The sequence below is a fragment of the Squalius cephalus genome (assembly GCF_949319135.1).
Source record: "Squalius cephalus genome assembly, chromosome: 8".
Classification (NCBI taxonomy): domain Eukaryota; kingdom Metazoa; phylum Chordata; class Actinopteri; order Cypriniformes; family Leuciscidae; genus Squalius; species Squalius cephalus.
The window spans coordinates 1836352-1864105 of NC_137129.1; the positions used below are offsets into that span (position 1 = coordinate 1836352).

Sequence of the window (27754 nt, forward strand, 5' to 3'; positions counted from 1 at the left end):
CCTCGACCTTATACTCTATTCTGCTTTACAGTATTTGCACAAATGGCAAATTTCTCTTTATCTTTCTCTCTCTCTCTCTCTCTCTCTCTCTCACACACACACACACACACACACACACACACACACACATACATGCGTGTTCACACACTTTGAACATCATGGTGGTGGTTATTACTGTATCTATAAATCACTTATGTAAAAATAATTCATGACATTTGGTTATCCATATCGGAAATTTCAAACAAGTTCTATAGAAACTGTATAGAATCAATATCTATAGAAATCTACAGGTGCACCAAATTATTCATTGATTAACCATTAAGATCAGTTTGATTAAATAATAGACAAATGTATTAAACTGAACAAGAAGAGATGCAAATCAAAAGTTTGATAGTAAGAGCTTTATGAAAGGCAGTGACTGTGAATGAAACATTTATGTAGATGAAACACTTGTTTTGTGCAGTGAAAATGATACTTTGTGATTTTGTGTATTGTGCTAACACAATTGAAAACATAATGAAATGTTTGAAAAAAGTGCACTTTTGATGATCTGTTGTGATATTAGCACTAAGAGTTTGGAAAATGTACACGTAACTTGTGAAAATAGTACCAAAGCGAATAAAAAAAAACTGTAATTCCTACTTCCATAGGAATTCATTTGAAACGCTCGCTCAACCACTATCAATGTCAGTGTGGACGAACATATTTTACTTTCGTTTTTAAGTTGGCGATTCAAAAGCCCCCAGCGGTGTCACACGTCGATTAACCGGTGGTAAAATATTCTCACTGTCACAAACCTAGTATATTTTTATGTAGATACAATAGGCCTACCTGATTTTGAACACAAGAGGGCAGTATAGCCCTATGTATGACTTGACTTTTATGTGACTAAATAGTACAATTACTATTTTTAAACTTATAAATATTTATTAAATTGAAAAAAAAAAGAATAAAATGGGTTTAGTTGTGATATTTTTATACTTTTATATAGAAATAAATGGTGTTTAATTACATTTTTAGAAGATGAGGCTTTAAGTGTTACTTTACTTTAGTCCCTCACTATAGCAAAACCGTTTGAGATGTTTAATATCCGTTCACAATTTAGCATCTTTAATGTATCTTTATCATTTTGAAAAAGTTTGGTGTGAATAAAATAAACCAGTTAGGAAGAGTAGCTAAAAACTCAGAGTCTGAAATATCCAAAAAATCCACATTCAAACCAAAATATCTGACTTCCTTTTGCTCTGAGCTAATAACTGTAAATTAGAAAGTTGTCCGGCTCGGTGAGACCAATATATATACTGATTTTTGTAACTGTTGGTAAAACTAACCCACCCACTTTTGTCAAATGCATGTTGAAAGTGACACACTTCCTGCTGCCAGTTGGTGGCGCTATAACTTTGACTCACAATAGTTACATCCATCTGATCTGCCTCTTACCACGAACATACTGCTAAAGTTTCATCAAGATCAGTTAATGTATGCAGAAGTTATAACACTTCGTCTCCTCTCTTTTCTCGCCATAAATTTGTTTCCTCGCCACGGCCAAACCGTTCGAGATATCAAAAATCCGTCCGCAATTTAGCATCCTCAATGTCTTGACTTCATGCTGACTGAGTTTGGAGGTGATTGAATGAATTCTCTAGGAGGAGTACATCACATTCCACAGCAAGCGTTTTCCAAACAACCCATAATAGCCGACTTCCTGTTGGGCTGGCGTGAAACTTGACAGAGGGAAAGTTGTTCAGCCCGATGAAATCTATATGTGTACCGAGTTTCATATTAATTCATGCAAGTGTGTTTGATATATGGACCAAGTTTTCAGACCCTGTTCAAGAGGGCGCTGTTGAGCCCCCCTGCCCCGTCCGTTTCTGAAACTTTTCACATGTCTACTGGCTAATAAGTGTTATGTGTCTGTCGAGTTTCATCCAATTTCAAGCATGCTAAGAGTCTCAAACGCATCCGAAAAGAATATTAAAATTTGATGCGTTGTCACGGCAACAGTATCTAAGATATCAATAATCCTTTCACAGGTCTACATCTGCCGTGTGTTTACATTATACACATAAAGTTTGAAGCAAATCGGGTAAAAGTAAGAGGGTGACTTCAAAGCATTTTGAAAGTGACACACTTCCTGCTGCCAGTTGGTGGCGCTATAACTTTGACTCACAATAGTCACATCCATGTGATCGGCCTCTTACAACGAATACACTGCTGAAGTTTCATCAAGATCAGATAATGTATGCAGAAGTTATAACACACTTCCTGTGTCCCATTATTCGCCATAAATTCGTTTCCTCGCCACGGCCAAACCGTTCGAGATATCAAAAATCTGTTCGCAAGCATTCATCCTCAATGTCTTGACTTCATTCACACCGTGTTTGGCGGCGATCGGATGAATTCCCTAGGAGGAGTATTTCACATTCCATTGTATGCGTTTTCCAAACAACCCATAATAACCGACTTCCTGTTGGGCTTTTGTAAAACTTAGAGCACGAAAGTTGTGCGGCCCGATGAGATCTATATGTGTACTGAGTTTCATATTATTACATGCAAGCATGTTTGATATATGGACCAAGATTTCGGACCCCATTCCAGGGCGCGCTGTCGAGCCCCCCTGCCACGCCCAGGTACCATCTTCAGTCCGGCCCTGATGGCCGCGGGTTCTGACCTGTGTGCAAAGTTTCAAGAGTTTTTGAGCATGTTAAGGGCCCCAAAAGTGGCAAAAAGGCAAAAAAAAAATAATGAAGAAAAAGAAAAAGAAAAAAAAATATAGCTGCGAGCAGCGATTACGGGCCCAAGCCGGTGGCACCGCAACCCCGGTGCCTTTAGGGTGGCGGTGCCGCCGGCTTTGGCCCTTTATCGCTGCTCGCAGCTATATATATATATATATATATATATATATATATATATATATATATATATATATACACATACATATATATATATTTATTTATTTATTCATTCATTCATTCATTTTTTTTTTTTTTTATTATTATTATTTTTTTTTTTATTCAGATTTTATGATACACTCAAAATATTCCACAACAAATCCTTTAAATTTAATGTAAAAGTAAAAATGAAAGTAAGCAGTGTTGGGCTCACGTAACCCTCTCATCAGAATCAAAATGTTTCAACATTTGCGATGTATTTGGATGCTAAACTATTCTTTATTATAGGCTTTGTTCTTCACTCGTGTTCCAATATTGATGGAAAAAATCATCCTCTTCACATGCGCAAAAATTTGCTTGGAAACATCACAGTGGAGCGAGCGGTGCTTACTGTGAATGTACGAATTGTACTACTGACTATTTAGAGCAGTGTAATTTTTATATGTTAGGTTGACTATTTTATTATTATATTTTATTAAGGCTATAATGAACAGGCTGCGATGTCAAGATTGTAATGCTGGAGTGTGTGTGTGTGTGTGTGTGTGTGTGTGTGTGTGTGTGTGTGTGTGTGTGTGTGTGTTCATGTTTTTCTATTCCGGTGGGGACTTTAACCTGAATGCACACAGACTCATGGGGACTCGTGTCACAGTGGGGACCTAAATAGAGGTCCCCATGGGTAAACAAGATTATAAATCATACAGAATGAGTTTTTTTGGAAATGTAAAAATGCAGAAAGTTTTATGGGATAGGTAGGTTTAGGGGTAGGGTTAGTGTGAGGAGATAGAATATACAGTTTGTACAGTATAAAAACCATTAAGTCCATGGAGAGTACCCACAAAGATAGTAAACCGTGTGTGTGTGTGTGTGTGTGTGTGTGGCGTGGGCGCGATTGAACAGTAGACACATAAAAACATACTCCATCATTATACAGGACGACATTCAAACTGCAAAGTGTTAACTTATATTTGTGTACAGTTGCAATAAAACACAAAATTGTGCTTTTGTAAAATAATTTCAAGCAATCCACCCCCCGAAAGGCGCTAATTTTAAAATGAAACTAAAATGCTCATGGCTGCACGGGCATTCATAACGGTGCACGTCCACGGCGAGGAACGAGCAGAACAGAGTGAACGTTTTTCAGTTAATTCCTACTTCCATAGGAATTCATTTGAAACGCTCGCTCAACCAATATAAATGTCAGTGCGGACGAACATATTTTACTTTAGTTTTTAAGTTAGCGATTAAAAAGCCCCCAGCGGTGTCACACGTCAGTTAACCGGTGGTAAAATATTCTCACCGTCACATACCTAGTATATTTATATATAGATATAATAGGCCTACCTGATTTTGAACACAAGAGGGCAGTATAGCACTATGTTTGACTTTATTTATGTATTGTTTAGACTAAACAACCATTCTGGCAGTTTTTAAACTTAAAATTCATTCTTAAATTGAAAAAAAAGAATAAAATGTTTAGTTGTGATGTTTGTATACTTTTATATAGAAATAAATGGTATATAATTACATTTTTAGAAAATTTGAGGCTTTTAGTTTTTCCTTTTTGGACATTACTTTAATCCCTCGCCATAGCAAAACCGTTTGAGATATTTATTATCCGTTCACAATTTAGCATATTTAATGTATTTTCATCATGTTGAAAAAGTTTGGTGGGAATAAAATAAATAGTTTAAGAGGAGTGGCTAAAAATTCATAGGCTGATTTTGCAAAAAAATCCACATTCAGACCAAAATATCTGACTTCCTTTTGCTCTGAGCTAATGAATGTAAATTAGAAAGTTGTCCGGCTTGATGAGAACAATATAAAAACATTTTTTTTTTACTGTATTTAAAACTAACCCCCCCACTTTTGTCAAAAGCATGTTGAAAGTGACACACTTCCTGCTGCCAGTTGGTGGCGCTATAACTTTGACTCACAATAGTCACATCCATCTGATCGGCCTCTTACCACGAACACACTGCTGAAGTTTCATCAAGATCAGTTGATGTATGCAGAAGTTATAACACTTCATGTCTCTCTTTTCTCGCCATAAATTCGTTTCCTCACCACGGCCAAACCGTTCAAGATATCAAAAATCCGTCCGCAATTTAGCATCCTCAATGTCTTTACTTCATGCTGACTGAGTTTGGAGGTGATTGAATGAATTCTCTAGGAGGAGTACATCACATTCCACAGCAAGCGTTTTCCAAACAACCCATAATAGCTGACTTCCTGTTGGGCTGGCGTGAAACTTGTCAGAGGGAAAGTTGTTCGGCCCGACGAAATCTATATGTGTACCGAGTTTCATATTATTTCATTCAAGCGTGTTTGATATATGGACCAAGTTTTCAGACCCTGTTCAAGAGGGCGCTGTTGAGCCCCCCTGCCACGCCCGTTTCTGAAACTTTTCACATGTCTACTGGCTAATAAGTGTTATGTGTCTGTCGAGTTTCATCCAATTTCAAGCATGTTAAGAGTCTCAAACGCATCCGAAAAGAATATTAAAACTTGATGCGTTGCCACGGCAACAGTATCTAAGATATCAATAATCCTTTCACAGGTCTACATCTGCCCTGTGTTTACATTATACACATAAAGTTTGAAGCAAATCGGGTAAAATTAAGAGGGTGACTTCAAAGCATTTTGAAAGTGACACACTTCCTGCTGCCAGTTGGTGGCGCTATAACTTTGACTCACAATAGTCACATCCATGTGATCGGCCTCTTACAACGAACACACTGCTGAAGTTTCATCAAGATCAGTTAATGTATGCAGAAGTTATAACACACTTCCTGTGTCCCATTATTCGCCATAAATTCGTTTCCTCGCCACGGCCAAACCGTTCGAGATATCAAAAATCCGTTCGCAAGAATTCATCCTCAATGTCTTGACTTTATTCTCACCGAGTTTGGTGGCGATCGGATGAAATCCCTAGGAGGAGTATTTCACATTCCATTGTATGCGTTTTCCAAACAACGTATAATAACCGACTTCCTGTTGGGCTTTTTTAAAACTTAGAGCACGAAAGTTGTTCGGCCCGGTGAGATCTATATGTGTACTGAGTTTCATATTATTACATGCAAGCGTGTTTGATTTATGGACCAAGTTTTCGGACCCCATTCCAGGGGGCGCTGTCGAGCCCCCCTGCCACGCCGCAGTACCAGCTTCAGCCCGGCCCTGATGGCCGCAGGTTCTGACGTGTGTGCAAAATTTCAAGAGTTTTTGAGCATGTTAAGGGCCCCAAAAGTGGCAAAAAGGCAAAAAAAAAAATAATGAAGAAAAAAAAAAAAAATAATCCTTACGGAAACAATAGGGCCTTCGCCCTTTCAGGGCTTGGGCCCTAAATATAGCTGCGAGCAGCGATTGCGGGCCCAAGCCGGTGGCACCGCCAATCTGGTGCCTTTAGTTACACTAAAGGCACCGGGGTGGCGGTGTCACCGGCTTGGGCCCTCCATCGCTGCTCGCAGCTATATTTATATATATATATATATATATATATATATATATCAGACAAGTAATATTCTTTGTCTTGTCACTTAAAAAAAAAATATATATATATATATTATTTTTTCCCCTATTTTTAATATATATATATATATATATATATATATATATATATATAATTACCTTTTTTTGGATGCTAAACTATTGTTTATTATATGCTTTGTACTTCACTCACGTTCCAATATCGAAGGGAAAAATGATCCTCTTCACATGCGCAAAAATGTGCTTGGAAAATTCACAGTGGAGCGGTGCTTGCTGTGATTGTACGAATTGTACTACTGACTATTTAGAGCAGTGTAATCTTTATATGTTAGGTTGACCATTTTATTATTATATTTTATTAAGTCTATAATGAACAGGCTGCAATGTCAAGATTGCAATGCTGGAGTGTGTGTGTGTGTGTGTGTGTGTGTGTGTTCATGTTTTTCTGTCCCGGTGGGGACTTTAACCTGAATGCACACAGACTCATGGGGACTCGTATCACAGTGGGGACCTAAATAGAGGTCCCCATGGGTAAACAAGCTTCATACAGAATGAGTTTTTTTGGAAATGTAAAAATGCAGAAAGTTTTCAGTGATGGGTAGGTTTAGGGGTAGGGTTAGTGTAAGGAGATAAAATATACAGTTTGTACAGTATAAAAATCATTAAATCTATGGAGAGTCCCCACAAAGATAGTAAACCGTGTGTGTGTGGGTGGGTGTGTGTGTGTGGCGTGGGCGCGATTGAACAGTGGACACATAAAAACATACTCCGTCATTATACAGGACGACATTCAAACTGCAAAGTGTTAACTTATATTTGTGTACAGTCGCAATAAAACACAACATTGTGCTTTTGTAAAATAATTTCAAGCAATCAACCCCCGAAAGGCGCTAATTTTAAAATTAAACTAAAATGCTCATGGCTGCACGGGCATTCATAACGGTGCGCATCCACGGCGAGGAACGAGCAGAACAGAGTGAACGTTTTTCAGTTAATTCCTACTTCCATAGGAATTCATTTGAAACGCTCGCTCAACCACTATCAATGTCAGTGTGGACGAACATATTTTACTTTCGTTTTTAAGTTGGCGATTCAAAAGCCCCCAGCGGTGTCACACGTCGATTAACCGGTGGTAAAATATTCTCACCGTCACATACCTAGTATATTTTTATGTAGATACAATAGGCCTACCTGATTTTGAACACAAGAGGGCAGTATAGCCCTATGTATGACTTGACTTTTATGGGACTAAATAGTACAATTACTATTTTTAAACTTATAAATATTTATTAAATTGAAAAAAAAAAAGAATAAAATGGGTTTAGTTGTGATATTTTTATACTTTTATATAGAAATAAATGGTGTTTAATTACATTTTTAGAAGATGAGGCTTTAAGTGTTACTTTACTTTAGTCCCTCACTATAGCAAAACCGTTTGAGATGTTTAATATCCGTTCACAATTTAGCATCTTTAATGTATCTTTATCATTTTGAAAAAGTTTGGTGTGAATAAAATAAACCAGTTAGGAAGAGTAGCTAAAAACTCAGAGTCTGAAATATCCAAAAAATCCACATTCAAACCAAAATATCTGACTTCCTTTTGCTCTGAGCTAATAACTGTAAATTAGAAAGTTGTCCGGCTCGGTGAGACCAATATATATACTGATTTTTGTAACTGTTGGTAAAACTAACCCACCCACTTTTGTCAAACGCATGTTGAAAGTGACACACTTCCTGCTGCCAGTTGGTGGCGCTATAACTTTGACTCACAATAGTTACATCCATCTGATCTGCCTCTTACCACGAACATACTGCTAAAGTTTCATCAAGATCAGTTAATGTATGCAGAAGTTATAACACTTCGTCTCCTCTCTTTTCTCGCCATAAATTTGTTTCCTCGCCACGGCCAAACCGTTCGAGATATCAAAAATCCGTCCGCAATTTAGCATGCTCAATGTCTTGACTTCATGCTGACCGAGTTTGGAGGTGATTGAATGAATTCTCTAGGAGGAGTACATCACATTCCACAGCAAGCGTTTTCCAAACAACCCATAATAGCCGACTTCCTGTTGGGCTGGCGTGAAACTTGACAGAGGGAAAGTTGTTCGGCCCGATGAAATCTATATGTGTACTGAGTTTCATATTAATTCATGCAAGCGTGTTTGATATATGGACCAAGTTTTCAGACATTGTTCAAGAGGGCGCTGTTGAGCCCCCCTGCCCCGTCCGTTTCTGAAACTTTTCACATGTCTACTGGCTAATAAGTGTTATGTGTCTGTCGAGTTTCATCCAATTTCAAGCATGCTAAGAGTCTCAAACGCATCCGAAAAGAATATTAAAATTTGATGCGTTGCCACGGCAACAGTATCTAAGATATCAATAATCCTTTCACAGGTCTACATCTGCCGTGTGTCTACATTATACACATAAAGTTTGAAGCAAATCAGGTAAAAGTAAGAGGGTGACTTCAAAGCATTTTGAAAGTGACACACTTCCTGCTGCCAGTTGGTGGTGCTATAACTTTGACTCACAATAGTCACATCCATGTGATCGGCCTCTTACAACGAATACACTGCTGAAGTTTCAGCAAGATCAGATAATGTATGCAGAAGTTATAACACACTTCCTGTGTCCCATTATTCGCCATAAATTTGTTTCCTCGCCACGGCCAAACCGTTCGAGATATCAAAAATCCGTTAGCAAGAATTCATCCTCAATGTCTTGACTTTATTCTCACCGAGTTTGGTGGCGATCGGATGAAATCCCTAGGAGGAGTATTTCACATTCCATTGTATGGGTTTTCCAAACAACGTATAATAGCCGACTTCCTGTTGGGCTTTTGTAAAACTTAGAGCACGAAAGTTGTTCGGCCCAATGAGATCTATATGTGTACTGAGTTTCATATTATTACATGCAAGCGTGTTTGATTTATGGACCAAGTTTTCGGACCCCATTCCAGGGGGCGCTGTCGAGCCCCCCTGCCACGCCCCGGTACCAGCTTCAGCCCGGCCCTGATGGCCGCAGGTTCTGACGTGTGTGCAAAATTTAAAGAGTTTTTGAGCATGTTAAGGGCCCCAAAAGTGGCAAAAAGGCAAAAAAAAAAAAAAAAAGAAAAAAAAAAAAAAAAAAATCCTTACGGAAACAATATAATTATAACAAAATATAGCTGTGAGCAGCGATTACGGGCCCAAGCCGGTGGCACCGCAACCCCGGTGCCTTTAGTTACCTAAAGGCACCGGGGTGGCGGTGCCGCCGGCTTTGGCCCTTCATAGTATAGTTATTGTATAGTATAGTTGTATAGTTTACTGCTAGTCTCATATAGCCAACAAACTAACACATAGAATAACATAACTTCAACACACTCAAATGCAGTTTAGTGTGATAGTGTAGAGCAAGTGAAACAGCGCTGTTCCCTCACGAGCTTCATTCGTCTAATACACTGACCTGTGTGAGTATTATTCAGCACTTGCGTTCGGTAGAATGAAATGTCCTTATTCCTTTATATCCGCGGGACTTGCGTGTGGCGCTGATATCTGCCTCTGATTAGCAATCTCGCCCTGCTTCACACCACAGTCATGTTAAAAACATCAATGTATTCACTTATCCATAAACATTATTAGATCCTTCTGCTTGACGACAAGATCCATAATTCCGCAGGAATTTGGCGTCATCACCGTACGCCTTTGTTATTGTAAGAGGCTAACGACCCCTAGCGGCGACCAAAACTACATACTGTATCTTTAATATAATGTAGAATGCATACTTGACAACTCATTCGCCAGTTAACCTAAGGGCAGGGAACTTAGTATGTGTTAATGATGTATGGCTTCCTGTGCTGGTTAATTTCCCCTGGCAGACCTTCCTCTCTGTCAGACACACACACCTCGTCTGACCCAGCTCACCTCCAGTGTGGTGAGCACAATCTTATCCACGGAGGAGAAGTAGGCGTCCCAGAGCATCTGTGTCTGCTGTCTGAGAGCCAGAACCCGGTCCGGGGACACCGTCCGAACCGTGGACGGAACCTGAGGAATAGTGACACAATAGTGACAGAATAATGTAAGATAATAAATGTAAAACCTCAGCGAGTTTACTTCCACAAACTCTCTCAGAAACACAAGTATTGTTGACTAAAGTCTGTTGCACTGAGACCGGGGGGATGTGGAGGCAAAATGACAAAATAATTAATCAGAATACTTAGAATACTGCTCTTAGCTCATGGACAGATCCTATTCACGCTCTCCATCTCTGCAAGATTCGGAAGGGAATGATTCAGATTTCTCTTGGCACAGCTACTAGAACGCTTACAGCTGACAGACAGGTTACTCACGTCACATCTACGTCATCAAGCTCAATTTTAATTCCCCTGCGTATTCTATGCTCATGATACCAAGAAAGACAATTTGATCAAACATTACAACAGTGTTATTATAGTTATCTAACAACGAACATTTTCATCGCTTAAAATAGCAGCTGAAAAAAAAAAAAAAAAAACCCACATCAAATCTGCTCTTAAATTAATAACTTTAGCTTTGATAAGGATTAATCTATATTTCATTTACACTTTATAGTATGTTGTACTTGAATACTGTAAGACCTGAAGAACTTGATTGTTTAATTTGTATCTTTATTTTATTATATTTATTTGTGGTATTGCTAACTTGTTCATTTGTTCTTATTTTATTACTGACTGTTTATTTGTCTTTATTTAACATAATAATTTATCTTTGGCTGCATTATTTACTAATTTTGGAATATGATCAAAGTTTGTGTAAGTAGATGTAGCTCATGTGGACATCATACATATTTATCCTTTTGCTTTGTTTACATTCACAAACCCTGAACAAATCTACCAATGGTGTCTGTCTGTCTGTCTGTCTGTCTGTCTGTTTGCTGTACGTGGATGGTTGAATGTTGTTGTGATTCAGTAAATGCTGCACTAATAATTAACTTCACTCTTTGATTGCCGCTTTCAGATTACTTGGATAAGTTTTGTTTTGAGGAACTGAGGTATTGTAATAAAATCTACAAGCAGACATAAGATAATTTTAGAGTTTTGGAAACCTGAAAATATTAAATGTTCAGTGTTATTTAGAACAATAAGAAATAAATATTGTTTAGCCATATTTAGCCATATTTTATATTGGGCAAAATATGTCAATATAACTGATTCTTCTTGAATGTTCTTGTATTGTATTGGCAACAAGATGCTTCTAGACTAGTATATTTACACACTGACTTAAATAAGTATAAGTAGTCATTTGTACTATTTGTAGCAGATGTTGGAATAATTTACAAATTTATTCAATTTATTCACAATGTCAAATTAATGATGTATAATTGATTCATTAGACTGAGCAATTGCCACCTAATGAAACTTAATGTACATTAATGTAATGTTTTTAATCTAGCTGTGATTAGGCAGAGTGGTGTTTTGTAAAACATTTCGTTTTATTGTTGTTTAAAATATACATAAAGAGATAACCGGAGTAGAGTGAGTTGAGTGACTCTATCAAGAACTCCTCAGTTCCATTTGTAGAATTACCGGACTTCAGTCAGTCCTCGGGAGTTCGTTCTCCTGAGTCAAACTTGGCAAGTCCAAACTACCAAGGCCGCAAGACCCAGCTTTGCGTAGGCCTGTTTGGTATTGAGAAACTGACATTTTGGAACAGTTATGATGTAATGAAGCCTAGTTTACTGAAATCACATGACTTTGGCAGTTTTAGAAACGCTCTGAACCACTGATTCCAAACCAAAGATTCGTAGGTTTGGAAGCTTCAAGAAGCAGTGATTCGACATCGCTCATCACTATCTACAGGTAATGCAAGTTTTTGGCTGCATCGCATGTTTTGATCTGCGCATCTGAGATATATTACAGTGTCGTTTGGCCATACATGCTGACAGACAAGTGAAAATCATCTAATTTTGAAGACAAAACCTAAAGATAGCGTTTGAGGTTAGTAGTGATCGAGCAGGAATGTGATGCAGGATCATTTCAATCTTCATGATTCTTTTAATAATTATGTTATTGTTAAATGTTAGATCGCTGAAATAAATGACAGTGATATTCTTAAGAAGTTTTATTTGATATAGCCTGTCTCTTTTTGTTGAATTTGTGTGATATAATTCTGAAATTGAATTATGAGTGGTCATAATATTCATCATATGAATAATAGGCTATATTGGACAAACAATAAATAGCAATTGTTTCTAAAAATATTATCAATTAATTTTATTATATAATATTATATTTTAAGAGCAGATCTTCTTTGAGGTTGATACATTGATGAAATTCAGGTGAGTTGAATGTTTATGCACTTTATAGCATCCAATGGAGGTTTTACTAATAAAACTAAACTTTTGTTTGGACAATTCAAGTCAGTGTGATAACACTTAACATTTAAATTGTTTTTATGTCTGCTAGTAGATTTCATTACAATACTTTGGTTTCTCAAAACAAAACTAATCTAAGGAATCTGAAAGTGGGATAATTATATTACACCACCTTAGAAAAACAAACAAACAATCAGAAGAGGAACAGTAGATACAAAAAACAGCAGATAATATATCTTTCATTATATTAATTATAGTTAATTATAATTATTTAGAATAAAGAATATTTGTAGTATAGCAAACAAATATTAGTATGGAGTGTAAGGTATAGGCTATTTATATTTTGCAGCTAGCTTGGCTTTGTTTTGTTGGCCATTTTATCATTAAGATAAAAATATATATTTTTCTTGTGTTTGAAAAATATATATTTTTCTGTCCATATATGTTTCTTTGTTTAAATGAGGAGGAGAAATTGAAAATGATTCCTTCATATGCTGATATGAGATGTGTTTTGTCTTATAACAGGATGGCCATGCGTGTGGTTTTGTTTCTAACACTTACTGGGATGTGCGTCGCTAATTTCACAGGTATATGTTTAGAATAATACAAGTAAAAATGCCTGGATTTAAAAATCATCAAAAAAGTAATCGTTGTGTATACTATCATTACATATTAATCAGATTAATTTAATAAAATTCTAGGCTGAAATATTGAAAATCTATGATTTATTTATTTATGAAGACTCTTTACTTGTGACAGAATTTGTTTTTGTATCTAATAATGTCTGTATAACTGTTATTAATTTACTAACAATAATGGACACACCATCGTGCTCTTGTGTTTCAAATTAGTATTCTTCATTAAAGGAGAACTCCGGTCAATTTTAACATTGAGCTAATTTTTTTGTACATTTGGAGTGCTGTTGTGCTGTTCTATGAACATTCTGCATTTATTTGATATAAAAGTTGCAGTAAAGTGACACCTTCTGTTCAAAGTTGGGTATTGCATATAATATTGTAATATTGTCCTTACATGATGACATCACAAATGTGAGCCCAGCAGCAAAGAAGAGCATGCGGTCATGGCTACTATTGCTCCTTTATTTAAGTTGTTTTGAAGGCACTTTCGGTATGTAGATGTTGCTACATTATAATTCCTATGCATATTTAATTGTTATATCTTATATACCAGATGTAAATTTAGTTTTCTTTGTTTTGTGAATGCACAATCTGTTTCTGTTATAGTTGATGTTAACTACTATATGCAATGTGAAGCCTTTGTTGTGCTTATGCAAACATGCAATTGACTCATTTAGGCAGAATACATTTAGGATTCTGTATTTTGTATTTTTACAGTTTTACGTTATTCCTTGGGCAGCAGTAAACCTTGGAAACAATCCCTGTGTCTGTTGTCTTTGGGAGGCGTTATCTGACTGCATACTCAAGCAAGGCGTTTGAGATAAAGGGCAGAACAGTAAAACGAAAATCTTCAGTGACCAACTTCTAGTTTCTAACTCCACGGCGGGGAGCAAGCTAGCCCTTAAGGTGATATTCCTCCTACGATGTCTAAGTCAAACTCCAAGTCTGGATCACGGAGGCAAGCATCTGATGCATCATGTTCGTCACGGCGCTCACGAGGCTCATCGGCCGTAACCACAGCTGCTGCAATGGCTAGAGCAGAGGCTAAAGCGGCTAAAGCAGAAATAGCGTTTGCTAAGAAGGAAAGTGAACTTAAAATACAACAAGCACAGCTTGAGGCATCACTAGAGACTTTAAGGCTGCAAAAAAGAGCTGCAGCCATACAAGCAAAGGCAGAGGCTTTAGAAACAGCTGCAGAGCAAGAAAGTAGGGGGAATTCAAGCGTAATAGACCTACCTATAGAGGATACAACAGAACGCACACAGGCTTACTTATCGGAACAAGCGGATAGTGCTGTAGATTCACAAATGCCAGTACTGGATGGGCCGTTTTATGATAACGGACGCATAAACGTGTCAGAAGTGCAACAACCACAAACAACTGAATCCTACATGCAGCAGGAGGACCAGCGTGGTTTTTATGCCATACCACTCAAGTCTCAGCCTGTCGATGCAGAGTGTGTGCAGTACCCTACCATTTCGCAATCTAAGGATGTACAGTTGTCATGCCCGGCTCAGCATGAGTCACACTTCAGGTCACCTCGAGATGTGCATCACCCACGATCTGCACCATTTCCAGGCAGTGAGGAAAGGAGAGGAGACAGAAGGGTGCCGCTCGACTATTATCAGACTCAGTCAGCTACACCTTTACAAGCTGGACAGTATCAAGGTAATCTGTATGCAAATAATCAAATGTCTGATGTCGTCAAGTTTATCGCAAGACGTGAATTAGTATCAACCGGCCTTACACAGTTTAACGATCATCCAGAGACTTTCAGAGCATGGAGGGCATCCTTCATAAATGCCACTAAAGATCTTAACCTCTCACCTAGCGAGGAGATGGACTTGCTAGTGAAATGGCTTGGGTGTGAGTCAGCTGAACATGCAAAACGGATCAGAGCTGTGCACATTAACCATCCGTTACAAGGGCTCAGGCTGATTTGGGACAGACTTTATGAAACAAATGGCTCGCCAGAAATGGTAGAAAGTGCTCTATTCGCTAAACTGGAGAGCTTCCCAAAAATAGCAAACAGAGACAGTCACAGACTGCGTGAGCTGGGAGATTTGCTCATGGAGGTCCAAGCAGCTAAGCAGGATGGCAATCTAATGGGTCTTTCCTATCTAGACACACCACGGGGAGTAAATCAGATAATTCAGAAATTGCCATTCAGCTTACAAGAGAAGTGGCTCATGGTGGGATCTAAGTATAAAGAGGACTGCAGAGTTTCCTTTCCACCCTTCAAGTTTTTAGTAGACTTTGTGTGTCAGCAAGCTAAAATGCGCAACGATCCAAGTTTCTTTCTCACAGCTGTACAGGAAGAAACTCGCAAACCAAACAAACAGTTCAACAAATCTGTTTTTCCCAGAGCTGTCATCACACACAAGACACAGGTCTCCTCTGAGAATTCATCAGCTGCCAGCGAACTAAAAAATAAGGTAAATCCAGCAAAACAGTGCTTTATACACAATAAGCCTCACCCTCTGTTCAGATGTAGAGGATTCAGGATGAAACCTATGGAAGAGAGAAAGTCATTGCTCAAACAACAAGGCATATGCTTTAAATGTTGCAGCTCCATATCCCACATGGCAAAGAACTGTGATCAGGATGTTAAGTGTTCAGAATGTGGCAGCGTTACCCACATGGCTGCGCTCCATCCAGGCCCAGCACCATGGACGAAAGAACCACAATGGCCGTCATCAGAGGATCACAAAGTGAGTGAGGACGTACCTGTTGAATCTGAGGTTTTCTCAGCTTATACAGAGGTGTGTGGAGACGGTCAACTTCCACGCTCATGCTCCAAGGTATGTCTCGTGAAAGTATTTCCTGAAGGCCACCCAGAAAAGGCAGTCAAAACATATGTGATACTAGATGATCAAAGCAACAGATCGCTCGCAAGATCAGAATTCTTCGATCTGTTAGGAAGAGATATGATCAGAGTCCACAAAGCCCATAAGCAAGTGAATGGGCCACCAAATGCTCCCTTTGCACAAAAGTTGGACTTCGGGTGGGTAATCATCGGAGACATGTGCCTCGAAAGTTCATAAACCGACTTTCATCCAAACTTACCACACCAACATTATGGAAAACGGTCAGTCTACATACTTTCACCCATGTCCTAACAACTACACTGTAAAGGATAGATCCCAAAGCGAATCACTCACCAAGTCCCTTATCAAGGAGCGGACTCGAAGACTAACAGAATGGGATGTATTTCAGAGAACAAAAGATGACGAGAGAACAGCTCAGTCTATCGAGGACGGACTCTTTCTGCAGATCATGGACAGAGAAGTCTATAAAGACGAGGAAAATTCATGGGTTGCTCCACTCCCATTCAAGCAGCCAAGGCAATATCTTCCAAACAATCGTCCACAAGCTGTGGAACGCTTCAATTCACTTCTACGGTCTTTCAGGAAGAAGCCTGAGATGAAGAAAGACTATGTAGCCTTTATGGAGAGGCTATTCCAAAATGATCATGCAGAAATAGCTCCTTCAGTTGGTCCCAATGAACAATGTTGGTATCTATCTTCTTTTGCTGTGTACCATCCAAAAAAGCCATCCCAGATCCGAGTGGTCTTTGACTCGAGCACTCAATGCAAAGGGGCATCACTGAACAAGGTTCTCTTGACGGGTCCCGACCTCAACAACAGCCTCCTCGGTGTCCTCATGCGGTTTCGCAAAGAGCCTGTCGCCTTCATGGTAGATATACAGCAAATGTTCCACTGCTTTAAAGTGCGACCTGCAGACAGGAACCACCTCAGGTTCCTCTGGTTTCATGAAAATAACCCAGAGAACGAGGTCACGGAATACCGTATGAAGGTACACGTATTTGGGAACAGTCCCTCTCCGACAGTGGCCATTTACTGTCTTCGTCGTGCAGCTCAAGAAGGACAAGAGGAATTCGGTCAAGACGCCCTACAGTTCGTGGAGCAAGACTTTTATATGGATGACGGATTGAAGTCCTTACCTTCCGCAGAGATGGCAATTGACCTGTTAAAAAGGACACAAGACATGCTGGCTGGATCTAACTTGAAATTGCATAAACTGGCTTCAAACAGCAAGGAAGTTATGGGAGCATTCCCATCTGAGGATTACGCCAATTCAATGAAAGAACTGGATTTAGGTGTTAGCTCACTTCCTATGCAACGCAGTCTTGGTTTGCTTTGGAATCTGGACACAGACTGCTTCAACTTCCACGTCCAAAAGGATAGAAGGTCTTACACTAGGCGTGGACTGCTGTCAGTTATAAACAGTTTGTATGACCCACTAGGATTTGTGGCCCCCATCACAGTTCAGGGCAAAGTACTATTGAGGGAGCTAACTGAAAATGCTGCTGACTGGGATGCACCCTTACCTGTGAACAAACAAAAGGTGTGGGAGGAGTGGAGAGATTATCTGCAGGAACTGCAACATGTACAAGTCCCAAGAAGCTATGGGCCCACATCGTTGTCAGGCGCCAAGTTCAAGGAGCTCTGTGTTTTTTCAGATGCTTCTGAGAAAGTAATATCAGCAGTTGCTTACCTCAAAACAGTTGATTCAGATGGTAGCTGTCATATGGGGTTCATCACAGGCAATGCAAGGCTAGCGCCACAACCAGAGCACACTATACCTCGTCTGGAACTCTGTGCGGCTGTCTTGGCAGTGAACATGATGGAAACCATCATTGCAGAGATTGCTGTCAAATTCAATGAGATCACCTTCTACACAGATAGTAGAGTGGTCCTTGGCTATATCTACAACGAGAAACGTAGATTTCATGTCTATGTAAGCAATCGTGTACAGAGAATCCGGACAAGCACTAATCCAGAACAATGGCATTATGTGAGCTCAGAGCATAATCCATCTGATGTCGCAACACGACCAATAGCTCCTACCAAATTGCAGGACACTATCTGGTTCAGTGGACCAGCATTCTTGCATCATCCAAAAACAGAGACTTTCCCTAGAGAACCCTTCGCACTTGTTGATCCTGATCGAGATTCAGAAGTTCGTCCACAAGTAACAGTGTTGCATACCACTGTCTCACATCGCTTTGAACGCTTTTCGGACTGGAGCTGTCTGATCCGAGCTGTTGAAAAGCTGATTCATATTGCACACTCTTATAAGCAGGGTCAAATCGACACCCCTCAGGCATGCAAAGGATGGCACTGTTGCAAACTTCCTCTTAGTGCTGACACAATACGTCAGAGCACAGAAGTTGTCATACGAGCAGTACAACAGGAAACCTTTGCTGACGAGTTGGAGTGCCTTAAACGGAACAAACCACTTCCCAAAACTAGCACACTCCGAAAACTTGATCCCTTCATTGATCAAAGCGGACTGTTGAGGGTCGGAGGTCGTCTGGTCAAAGCAGACCTTGGTTCTGAAGAAAAGAGACCCCTCCTCATACCTGGTAGGAACCATGTAGCATTACTTCTAACACAACACTTTCATGAGCAAACACATCATCAGGGTCGTCACTTCACGGAGGGAGCGATAAGATCTGCCGGCTACTGGATAATAGGAGGCAAAAGACGTGTGAACAGTCTCATCCATTCCTGTGTTGTATGCCGCAGACTCAGGAGGGGCTGCGAAACTCAAAAGATGGCAGATCTGCCCGCTGACAGGCTCAGCATAGAGCCTCCCTTCACACATGTGGGATTAGATGTGTTTGGCCCCTGGTCAGTATCTGCTCGTAGGACAAGAGGCGGCTATGCAGAAAGCAAAAGATGGGCGGTGCTATTCACATGTCTAAGTGTCAGAGCCATTCATATAGAAGTGATCGAGTCCCTAGATACCTCCAGTTTCATTAATGCTTTAAGGAGGTTTCTGACAATCCGGGGTCCAGTGAAACGGATTCGCTCTGATAGAGGGACCAATTTCATTGGAGCTTGTAAAGACCTGCAAATTCCTTCCAATGTTGATGAAAAGGCGGTAAAACAATTCTTGTCAGATCACGGCTGCATATGGACTTTCAACCCTCCACATTCGTCACACATGGGGGGTGCATGGGAAAGGATGATTGGTATTGCTCGTAGGATTTTGGACTCCATGCTTCTTCAGATGTCATCCTCTAAACTCACACACGAGGTACTCTCCACCTTCATGGCTGAAGTTACTGCCATTATAAACAACAGACCACTGATACCTGTGTCTACCGATCCAACAGATACTTTCATCCTAACACCTGCCACATTACTTACCCAAAAGTCTGGTCCTAGCTCAGTTCCACCTGGGGACTTTGGAAAGCCTGATCTGTACAAACAACAGTGGCGTACTGTGCAAAGCCTCGCAACCACTTTCTGGGACAGATGGCGTAAACAGTAGAGTTGTTCCGATTCCGATACCAGTATCGGAAATGCGTCCGATACTGCCGAAAATGCTGGCATCGGTATCGGCGAGTACTGGAGTCCAGGCACCGATCCGATACCACGCAATTTATTAGAAATAGGAATCTATTTACTGGTTAGCTCCGTTAGCTCTAACACGGTTCTTCTTCGCCGCTCTTAAAACAGTTGCGCTGTGCTGCCATCGGCAGCTGCTGTTTTAGAGGGGCGAAGAAGAATTGATCACGTGACGCCTCCTTAAAAGAAACTAACGTTAGCGCATTATGTCGGCGGTTTGGCAGTATTTTACAGTGGATGTTCCCAACAGTAAGACGGCGACATGCAACATATGCAAGGAATCAATTTCGAGGGGTGCTACCCAAATTATACGAGACAGTTAGGGAACACGTTTCGTGTATGCTGAAAGACGTGCATGCAATCAGCTTTACCACGGACATTTGGAGCTCCGACGTGTGCCCCATGTCTTTGCTAAGTTTAACATCACACTGGGTGGACAGAGAGTCAACATTTAGCCCTCGAAGTGCGGTGCTGCACGCCAACGAGTTCCGAGGGTCACACACTGGCACATTAATTGCCGAAGCAATTGAGGGGATGCTGGTAAAGTGGAAAATCCCCAAGTCCAACGTTCATGTTGTTTTGTGCGACAGCGCTAGCAACATGAAGAAAGCCATGGACGAGATGGATGTACCAAGTTTGGGATGCTTCGCCCACACTCTCCAGCTAGTGGTGCATGAAGGGCTAATGTCACAGAGAAGTGTGAGTGATGCACTGGCGAATGGTAGGAAGTTAGTAGGGCATTTCAAACACTCGCCACTGGCTACTACACGCCTGGAAGATATTCAAAAAGATCTCCAAATGCCCACCAAACGTCTGCACCAAGACATAGCAACGAGGTGGAACAGTACCTACTATATGGTTGAGAGTTTACTGGAGCAGAAGCGGTCAATTTCAGCATATGGAGCTGACCACGACCTGCCAGTGACCCTTACGGCTAACCAGTGGGCTTTACTGGAGAAAATAATCATTGTTCTGGCACCATTTGAAGAACTGACCAGACAGATTAGCTCCTCCACCTCTTCTGCAGCTGAAGTCATCCCCTCAGTCACAGTGCTGAAACGCCTGCTTGCTCGGGAGAACGAGGGGGACACGGGTATAAAAACCATGAAAACAACCCTTCTTGAGGCTGTCCAGAAAAGATTCAAGACCATCGAGAATGAGCCCTTGTATGCAGTTGCCACTCTTTTAGACCCACGATTCAAAGACAGGTATGTCTAATATTTTTATTAAGTATCTATATTATAAACAAAATTTTGAAATGGTGTTTTGGATAACTAGATATTGCATTATTATTGATTACTATTGCATTAATAATGTTACCACTAAAAGTTACTATGGAGGAGGTTGTTTATTTGTTTATTTTACACATAAAGACATTTATTTATTATTTTTCTTTTTTTTTTAGATACTTCACAGAAGCAGACAGCATCAAGCAAGCCAAGGATGCTCTGACCCAAGAGGTGGACAAGATGGAGGCGTTACTGAGCAGGACCACACCTGAGGGAGCAGAGACAGTGCCAGAAAAACCCCATAAAGCCCCACGTATGGAAGCACAGCCAGACAGCAGCAGCAGCAGCAGAAAGAGTAGCTTGAAAGGCCTGTTTGAGGAAATCCTGCAGGAGCATGATGAGGAACGTGGGGCAAGTAGCACAAGCACACAAGTTCAAAATCAAATACAGACATATCTGACAGAGCAAACAGTACCACGCTCAGACAGCCCATTCCAGTACTGGGGAGTCAACCAAATTCGGTTTCCCACCCTGGCTGCCACTGCTGCAAAGTTTCTCTGTGCTCCTTGTACCAGTGTTGACAGTGAGAGACTGTTCAGTGCAGCGTCCAACATTGTTGATGCAAGAAGGAACAGGCTAGGAGGAGAGAGGGCAGAAATGCTCATCTTCTTGAAGAAGAATCTGCCTTTGCTCTTGAAATTATGAGCAATACTAAATTGCTAAAATGCTACTGCAATGTGTAGCCTACTTGTTTTAAAGTATTTTTTTTTTTGTTTACTGTGCAGCTGCTGCTCTTTTGATTTGTATTTTTTTTTATGTTTACTTTATAGGTTGGTGTTGCACTATTGTTAAATACTGCACTATTTAAAGATTTAAATGCCTTTTTATTTTAGTGCATAATGGCTGCACTTTAAGTTTTTTTTTTTTTAAAGGAATCTTTAAAGTTACTGTTGCACTACTGTTTTATACTGTTCTATTTAAAAATTTAAATGCCTTTTATTTTAAAATATTGTGGCTGCACTTTAAACATTTTTTTTATAATTATTCCTATATTTATTTAAGTTGCTGTTGCACTACTGTTTTATACTGTTCTATTTAAAAATAAATTTAAAAATAAATGGCTTCCATTTGCAGTATTCATTCATGTTTTACAAAGGGTTTAACCTGAGCCAGGCCTTACCAGAATGATAATCATATCAAAGTCATGCAGGTAGTATGATCTTTCTCTTTTTTTTTTACACACTGGTATCGGTACTCGGTATCGGCCGATACCCTTAGCACGAGTATCGGAATCGGTATCGGGAGGGAAAAAATGGTATCGGAACATTTCTAGTAAACAGTATCTTTCGACCCTACAGCATCGTCGAAAATGGCAACATCAACAGCCCAACGTTTCAAAAGGATGCATAGTTCTACTCAAGGACTCTCAGTCAAAACGGAATGATTGGCCCCTGGGTATCATAACGGAAACGTACCCCAGCCAAGATGGGCGAGTTCGAAAAGTACAAGTAAAAATCATTGGGAAAGATGGACCCAAACTGTTTCTGAGACCCATTAATGAGATAGTACTCCTCCTCCATGAAGATTCGGAATAGACCGTTCAGGTTTACACTCAAGTAAGAAGGTTTGGTATTTCCTGAATACCAGACGGGGAGTGTGCTGTTCTATGAACATTCTGCATTTATTTGATATAAAAGTTGCAGTAAAGTGACACCTTCTGTTCAAAGTTGGGTATTGCATATAATATTGTAATATTGTCCTTACGTGATGACATCACAAATGTGAGCCCAGCAGCAAAGAAGAGCATGCGGTCATGGCTACTATTGCTCCTTTATTTAAGTTGTTTTGAAGGCACTTTCGGTATGTAGATGTTGCTACATTATAATTCCTATGCATATTTAATTGTTATATCTTATATACCAGATGTAAATTTAGTTTTCTTTGTTTTGTGAATGCACAATCTGTTTCTGTTATAGTTGATGTTAACCCTCTGGGGACCAAGCTGTTTTTGGGGTCCTTGAGATGTTCTGACATGCCTTGACATTTGTGCTTTTTTCAGTAATTTATAAACATGTTAATGGAAAAGGTGTAAATTCACTCTATATAGCACAAACAGGGCTACCATAATATGCGAGCAACGTGTATGTAGATGTTTGTATTTTTAAGAGAATAATGTTTATGCGTGGTTATTGGAAAAAATTAAAATGAAAGTTGCTGAATTAAGACCACAAAACACATATTAAATATGTGTCCACAAGACTTTTGACTAATGGATGTTGTCCCTTTGAGTTCTAGCTTCAAAATTATGTAAAAATAGTCTTGCTTTATCGTTCACAAAAAAAAAAATACATTGATTTAAATGGTGTAAAACAGGTTTTGCTTGGAAAGCCAATATGCGAGGGGGAGGAGTAGTTTACACCTTAGATTACAGTGTCCCACCCACTCTGCATAATGATGAGCCATTCACTCAGGTGTGACACTGACTGAGCCACAATGCAAGGACAAAAGATATATTTAGAAGAAGACTTATATTGACCATTTAAGATTTCGCTTACATCTCTCTTGTAAATATGTTTTGCTATTTTATTAAAAATGTTACAATTACAACAATAATTACAATTTCAACAATATTTCAAGTGTACTCTTTCTTTGTAAAAAAAAAAAAAAAAAAAAAATTATAGGCCTACATTTTATCATATGTATTCATTAGTTTGAATATAGCCAACATTGGAACATCTAACATCTTAGTCTATGAATTTATTTTTGACAAAAATAGTATTTTTTTGCAGTTTAATACGTTGCTTATACAAATACATTTTATTTCAACATATTCCAGTCGATTTTTACTCATCTCAGTAGGCTATAGCAAAGCAGTTTATTCTTTCACACACAGACGTGCGATTCATATTTAGGCTAAACAGTCTTTACAAATATGTCCCCTTCATTCATCTCACAGAAAGGCGAGTCATATTATAGAAATGCGATTCATCTTTTTGCGGTTTACATAGGCCTACACTAACGTTATTCCACAACGTTATTCCACACGTGAGAAAAGAAAACAGCCTACCTCACTCCTCAGCGGGATCTGCTCCTCATATCAGGAGATATTGCTCCTCATATCAGCACTGTTCTGAGGAATCTTTTCTCCATAAGGTAGGCTATAATGTCTCACTCGCGAGGAGTCGCGACGCGCTTTGTTTACAGCTGATGTGGGCGTTTCACAGATCTGAAATAGTTCTCAGAATTTGCGTTTGAATAGCACGCGCTCTCCGGGGAGTGGTCACATTACAGTGAATTAGCTCGTAATGAGCTCGACAGGAGTCGCTCTCTTTTTATACAGATTACAGAAGCTGAGAATATTTGTTTTTTATATAAATGACTTCATTTAAAAGATGCGATCTCAAGCTTTATGCCCGTGGGTCTGTTTGCCTGTTTGACTGAATTTTCGCGGAGTTATAGATCTTTTTCGAACGCGTTTCAAATGGGAGTTTACTGACAGAGAGAAGGCAGAAATCGCATCATGTTAATTTTTCTTTATTTGTCAAAAAGCAAAACACTTTATTTTTATTGTGAGTATACAGAAAAAAAATAGAAACTGAACAGGATCGATTGATGTATTACACGAAAATGAAAGATCAAAATTAACAGAGCATTTAGTGTTTATTTTCATTGCTAAAAAAAAAAAACGAGCAAAACGCGCGGGCGCGTTTGTGGTCCCCAGAGGGTTAACTACTATATGCAATGTGAAGCCTTTGTTGTGCTTATGCAAACATGCAATTGACTCTGTACATTTAGGATTCTGTATTTTGTATTTTTACAGTTTTACGTTATTCCTTGGGCAGCAGTAAACCTTGGAAACAATCCCTGTGTCTGTTGTCTTTGGGAGGCGTTATCTGACTGCATACTCAAGCAAGGCGTTTGAGATAAAGGGCAGAACAGCTGTCAATACAGAGAACAACGATTGCCTACACCGAGTTATTGTATTTTTAAAATTTGCACCCTGTTGACTTCAATGGGGCAAGTACTAAACCTGCTTTTAGCCTCTTAACATCCTTGATGCGTCATTACAAGTGCACAGAAAATGTGAGTGATTCCTTCAGAGTGAACACGAGTGAATCTGACTGCAGTAGATGTGAAAGATATGTATAAAAATGATGTTATTTAAGCCAGCGCAAATACCTGTGTTTACATCCTGTTTTCGGTTGAAGTCCAAAGTAGTCGATTGGCGAGTTCACGCGCATAGGTTTAGTTATGATCACTCGCGTCAACTCGGGAATCGACTACTTTGGACTTCATCCGAAAACAGGATGTAAACACAGGTATTTGCGCTGGCTTAAATAACATCATTTTTATACATATCTTTCACATCTACTGCAGTCAGATTCACCCGCGTTCACTCTGAAGGAATCACTCACATTTTCTGTGCACTTGTAATGACGCATCAAGGATGTTAAGAGGCTAAAAGCAGGTTTAGTACTTGCCCTATTGAAGTCAACAGGGTGCAAATTTTAAAAATACAATAACTCGGTGTAGGCAACACCGATTTTTGTCGTTGTTCTCTGTATTGACAGCACTCCAAATGTACAAAAAAATGAGCTCAATGTTAAAATTGAGTTCTCCTTTAATTTGAATGTTGTCAGTAACACACAGGCTTATGTAATATTCTTACTGAACATTTGGTAACCTATAAGGGATAATGTACATCATCAAGACAGTTATCTCAAAATAACCCATGACTACATGACACAAAATATTGTTTAAATATTTTATTAGCTCATTTGTAATAAATGCAAATCTTCCATTAAATAGAAAGAAAAGAAAAGCTATTGTTTATTATTTTATGTTGAACAGGGAATCTTGCTCTTGGAGCCGCAGTTGTTCAGTCTTCCACAATCTATGGAGGAGAAGCTAAAAGGGCTGTTGATGGCAACATGGATTCAAATTGGTATAATGCTGCATGCACTCATACTAATGCGGAAAGAGACCCCTGGTGGAGAGTTGACTTGGGGGAAGTCTATGAGGTAACCAGGGTTAACATCCTTAATCGTGGAGATGCTGTTCCAGAGAGGATAAATGGAGCTCAGATCCATATCGGCAACAGCCTGGAAAATAATGGCAACAATAATGAGCTGTAAGTATTGTCTCTCTCTTAATACTTACACAAATAGTTAGAAAATTATTAAATAAGATAATATTACTTTGAATAAATACTTTTAATATAAAAACTTGCCTTTGACAGAAGTATATTTAATAGGGCTGGACGATTAATCGCAATTTCCATGTAATCGCACTTAAATCGAGTTGGCTTATTGCGATTTTAAAAACGGAAAGGCTGCAATTATTATTATTATTTTTAAAGATGATGATGAGCTTCTTACACAGAATAAGGCAGTTGTGTGTTTGTTAGTCATGTTTAATCAATCAGAGCATTTCAATCTTCTGTTTATTCAGATACAGTGATGTCTGATAGGGAATGACATGTGTTATATTTCTGCGGTAGGGCATTTTTGTCGTGTGTGTGTGTGTGTGAGACGCCCTCTGGTGTTCAGAGTGATATATGTCGTGTGTGTGTGTGTGTGTGTGAGACGCCCTCTGGTGTTCAGAGTGATATATGTTGTGTGTGAGAGACGCCCTCAGGTGTTCAGAGTGATATATGTTGTGTGTGTGAGACGCCCTCAGGTGTTCAGAGTGATATATGTTGTGTGCGTGCGAGACGCCCTCAGGTGTTCAGAGTGATATATGTTGTGTGTGTGTGAGACACCCTCTGGTGTTCAGAGTGATATATGTTGTGTGTGTGTGAGACACCCTCTGGTGTTCAGAGTGATATATGTTGTGTGTGTGTGAGATGCCCTCTGGTGTTCAGAGTGATATATGTTGTGTGTGTGAGACGCCTTCAGGTGTTCAGAGTGATATATGTTGTGTGTGTGTGAGACACCCTCTGGTGTTCAGAGTGATATATGTTGTGTGTGTGAGACGCCCTCTGGTGTTCAGAGTGATATATGTCGTGTGTGTGTGAGACGCCCTCTGGTGTTCAGAGTGATATATGTCGTGTGTGTGTGAGAGACACCTTCAGGTGTTTACTACTGATCAGCTGCTGCACTGACAAACTGGGCATAAAATAATCGCAGCCTTTGCCAAATCGTGTGCGGCTTCAGTGCGATTAATTGTGCAGCCCTAATATTTAACATGTTTCATGCAGTTTTGATTCGCCCGTCTCTATTTCTCTGTGTGTCTTCACAGGGCTGCAAGTGTTGAGTCCATCCCAGCTGGAGTCATAAAAACATTTGATTTTAAGTCTATTAAGGGGCGATATGTCAACATTGTTATACCTGGGCGCTATGGATATCTCACTCTGTGTGAAGTCCAGGTGTTTGCAGGTAAAAGACAGAAAGAAGACTCTGTGATATAATTTGTTTATGTTCTTATTAATGTGTGTATAACTGTTATTATTTCATTAACAGAAAAGTACACACCAACATGTTTTCCAAGTGAGTGTTCTTCATTACTTTGAATGTTGTCAGTAACACATAATATAACATAAAATTCTTACTTAATGTATTCTTACATATAATATTCTTACTGAACATTTGATAACCAATAAGGGACAATGTACATCATCAAAGTTTTTATCGCAACGTAAACCCTGAAAGGTTGATCAGGACCCCGTCTATTACATGACTACTAACCACAAATAAATAATTTTGGACACAAAATATTAATTTGAATTGAAATATTATATTAGCACATTTTATAATAAATGCAAAGCTTCCATGAAGAAAAATATTCCTAGCAAGCCAAACAAA

General features: G+C 39.4%; 1 protein-coding gene across 4 annotated transcripts in view; it reads left to right on the forward strand.

Moving 5' to 3' along the window:
* The first annotated feature begins 11924 nt into the window (after positions 1-11924).
* LOC307162657 (uncharacterized protein) overlaps positions 11925-27754 on the forward strand; it is a 65414-nt gene continuing 49584 nt past the window's right edge. For 2 of the 4 annotated variants that reach the window (XM_079878121.1, XM_079878124.1), the window contains exons 1-6: positions 11925-12189; positions 12629-12668; positions 13230-13291; positions 25803-26082; positions 27192-27328; positions 27413-27439. In XM_079878121.1, coding sequence (XP_079734247.1) covers positions 12658-12668; positions 13230-13291; positions 25803-26082; positions 27192-27328; positions 27413-27439 — 517 coding nt within the window. In that variant the 5' untranslated portion in view covers positions 11925-12189; positions 12629-12657. Of the gene's footprint in view, positions 12328-12628; positions 12669-13229; positions 13292-25802; positions 26083-27191; positions 27329-27412; positions 27440-27754 lie in introns of all 4 variants that reach the window. The other 2 variants (XM_079878123.1, XM_079878122.1) reach the window with 2 other exon arrangements.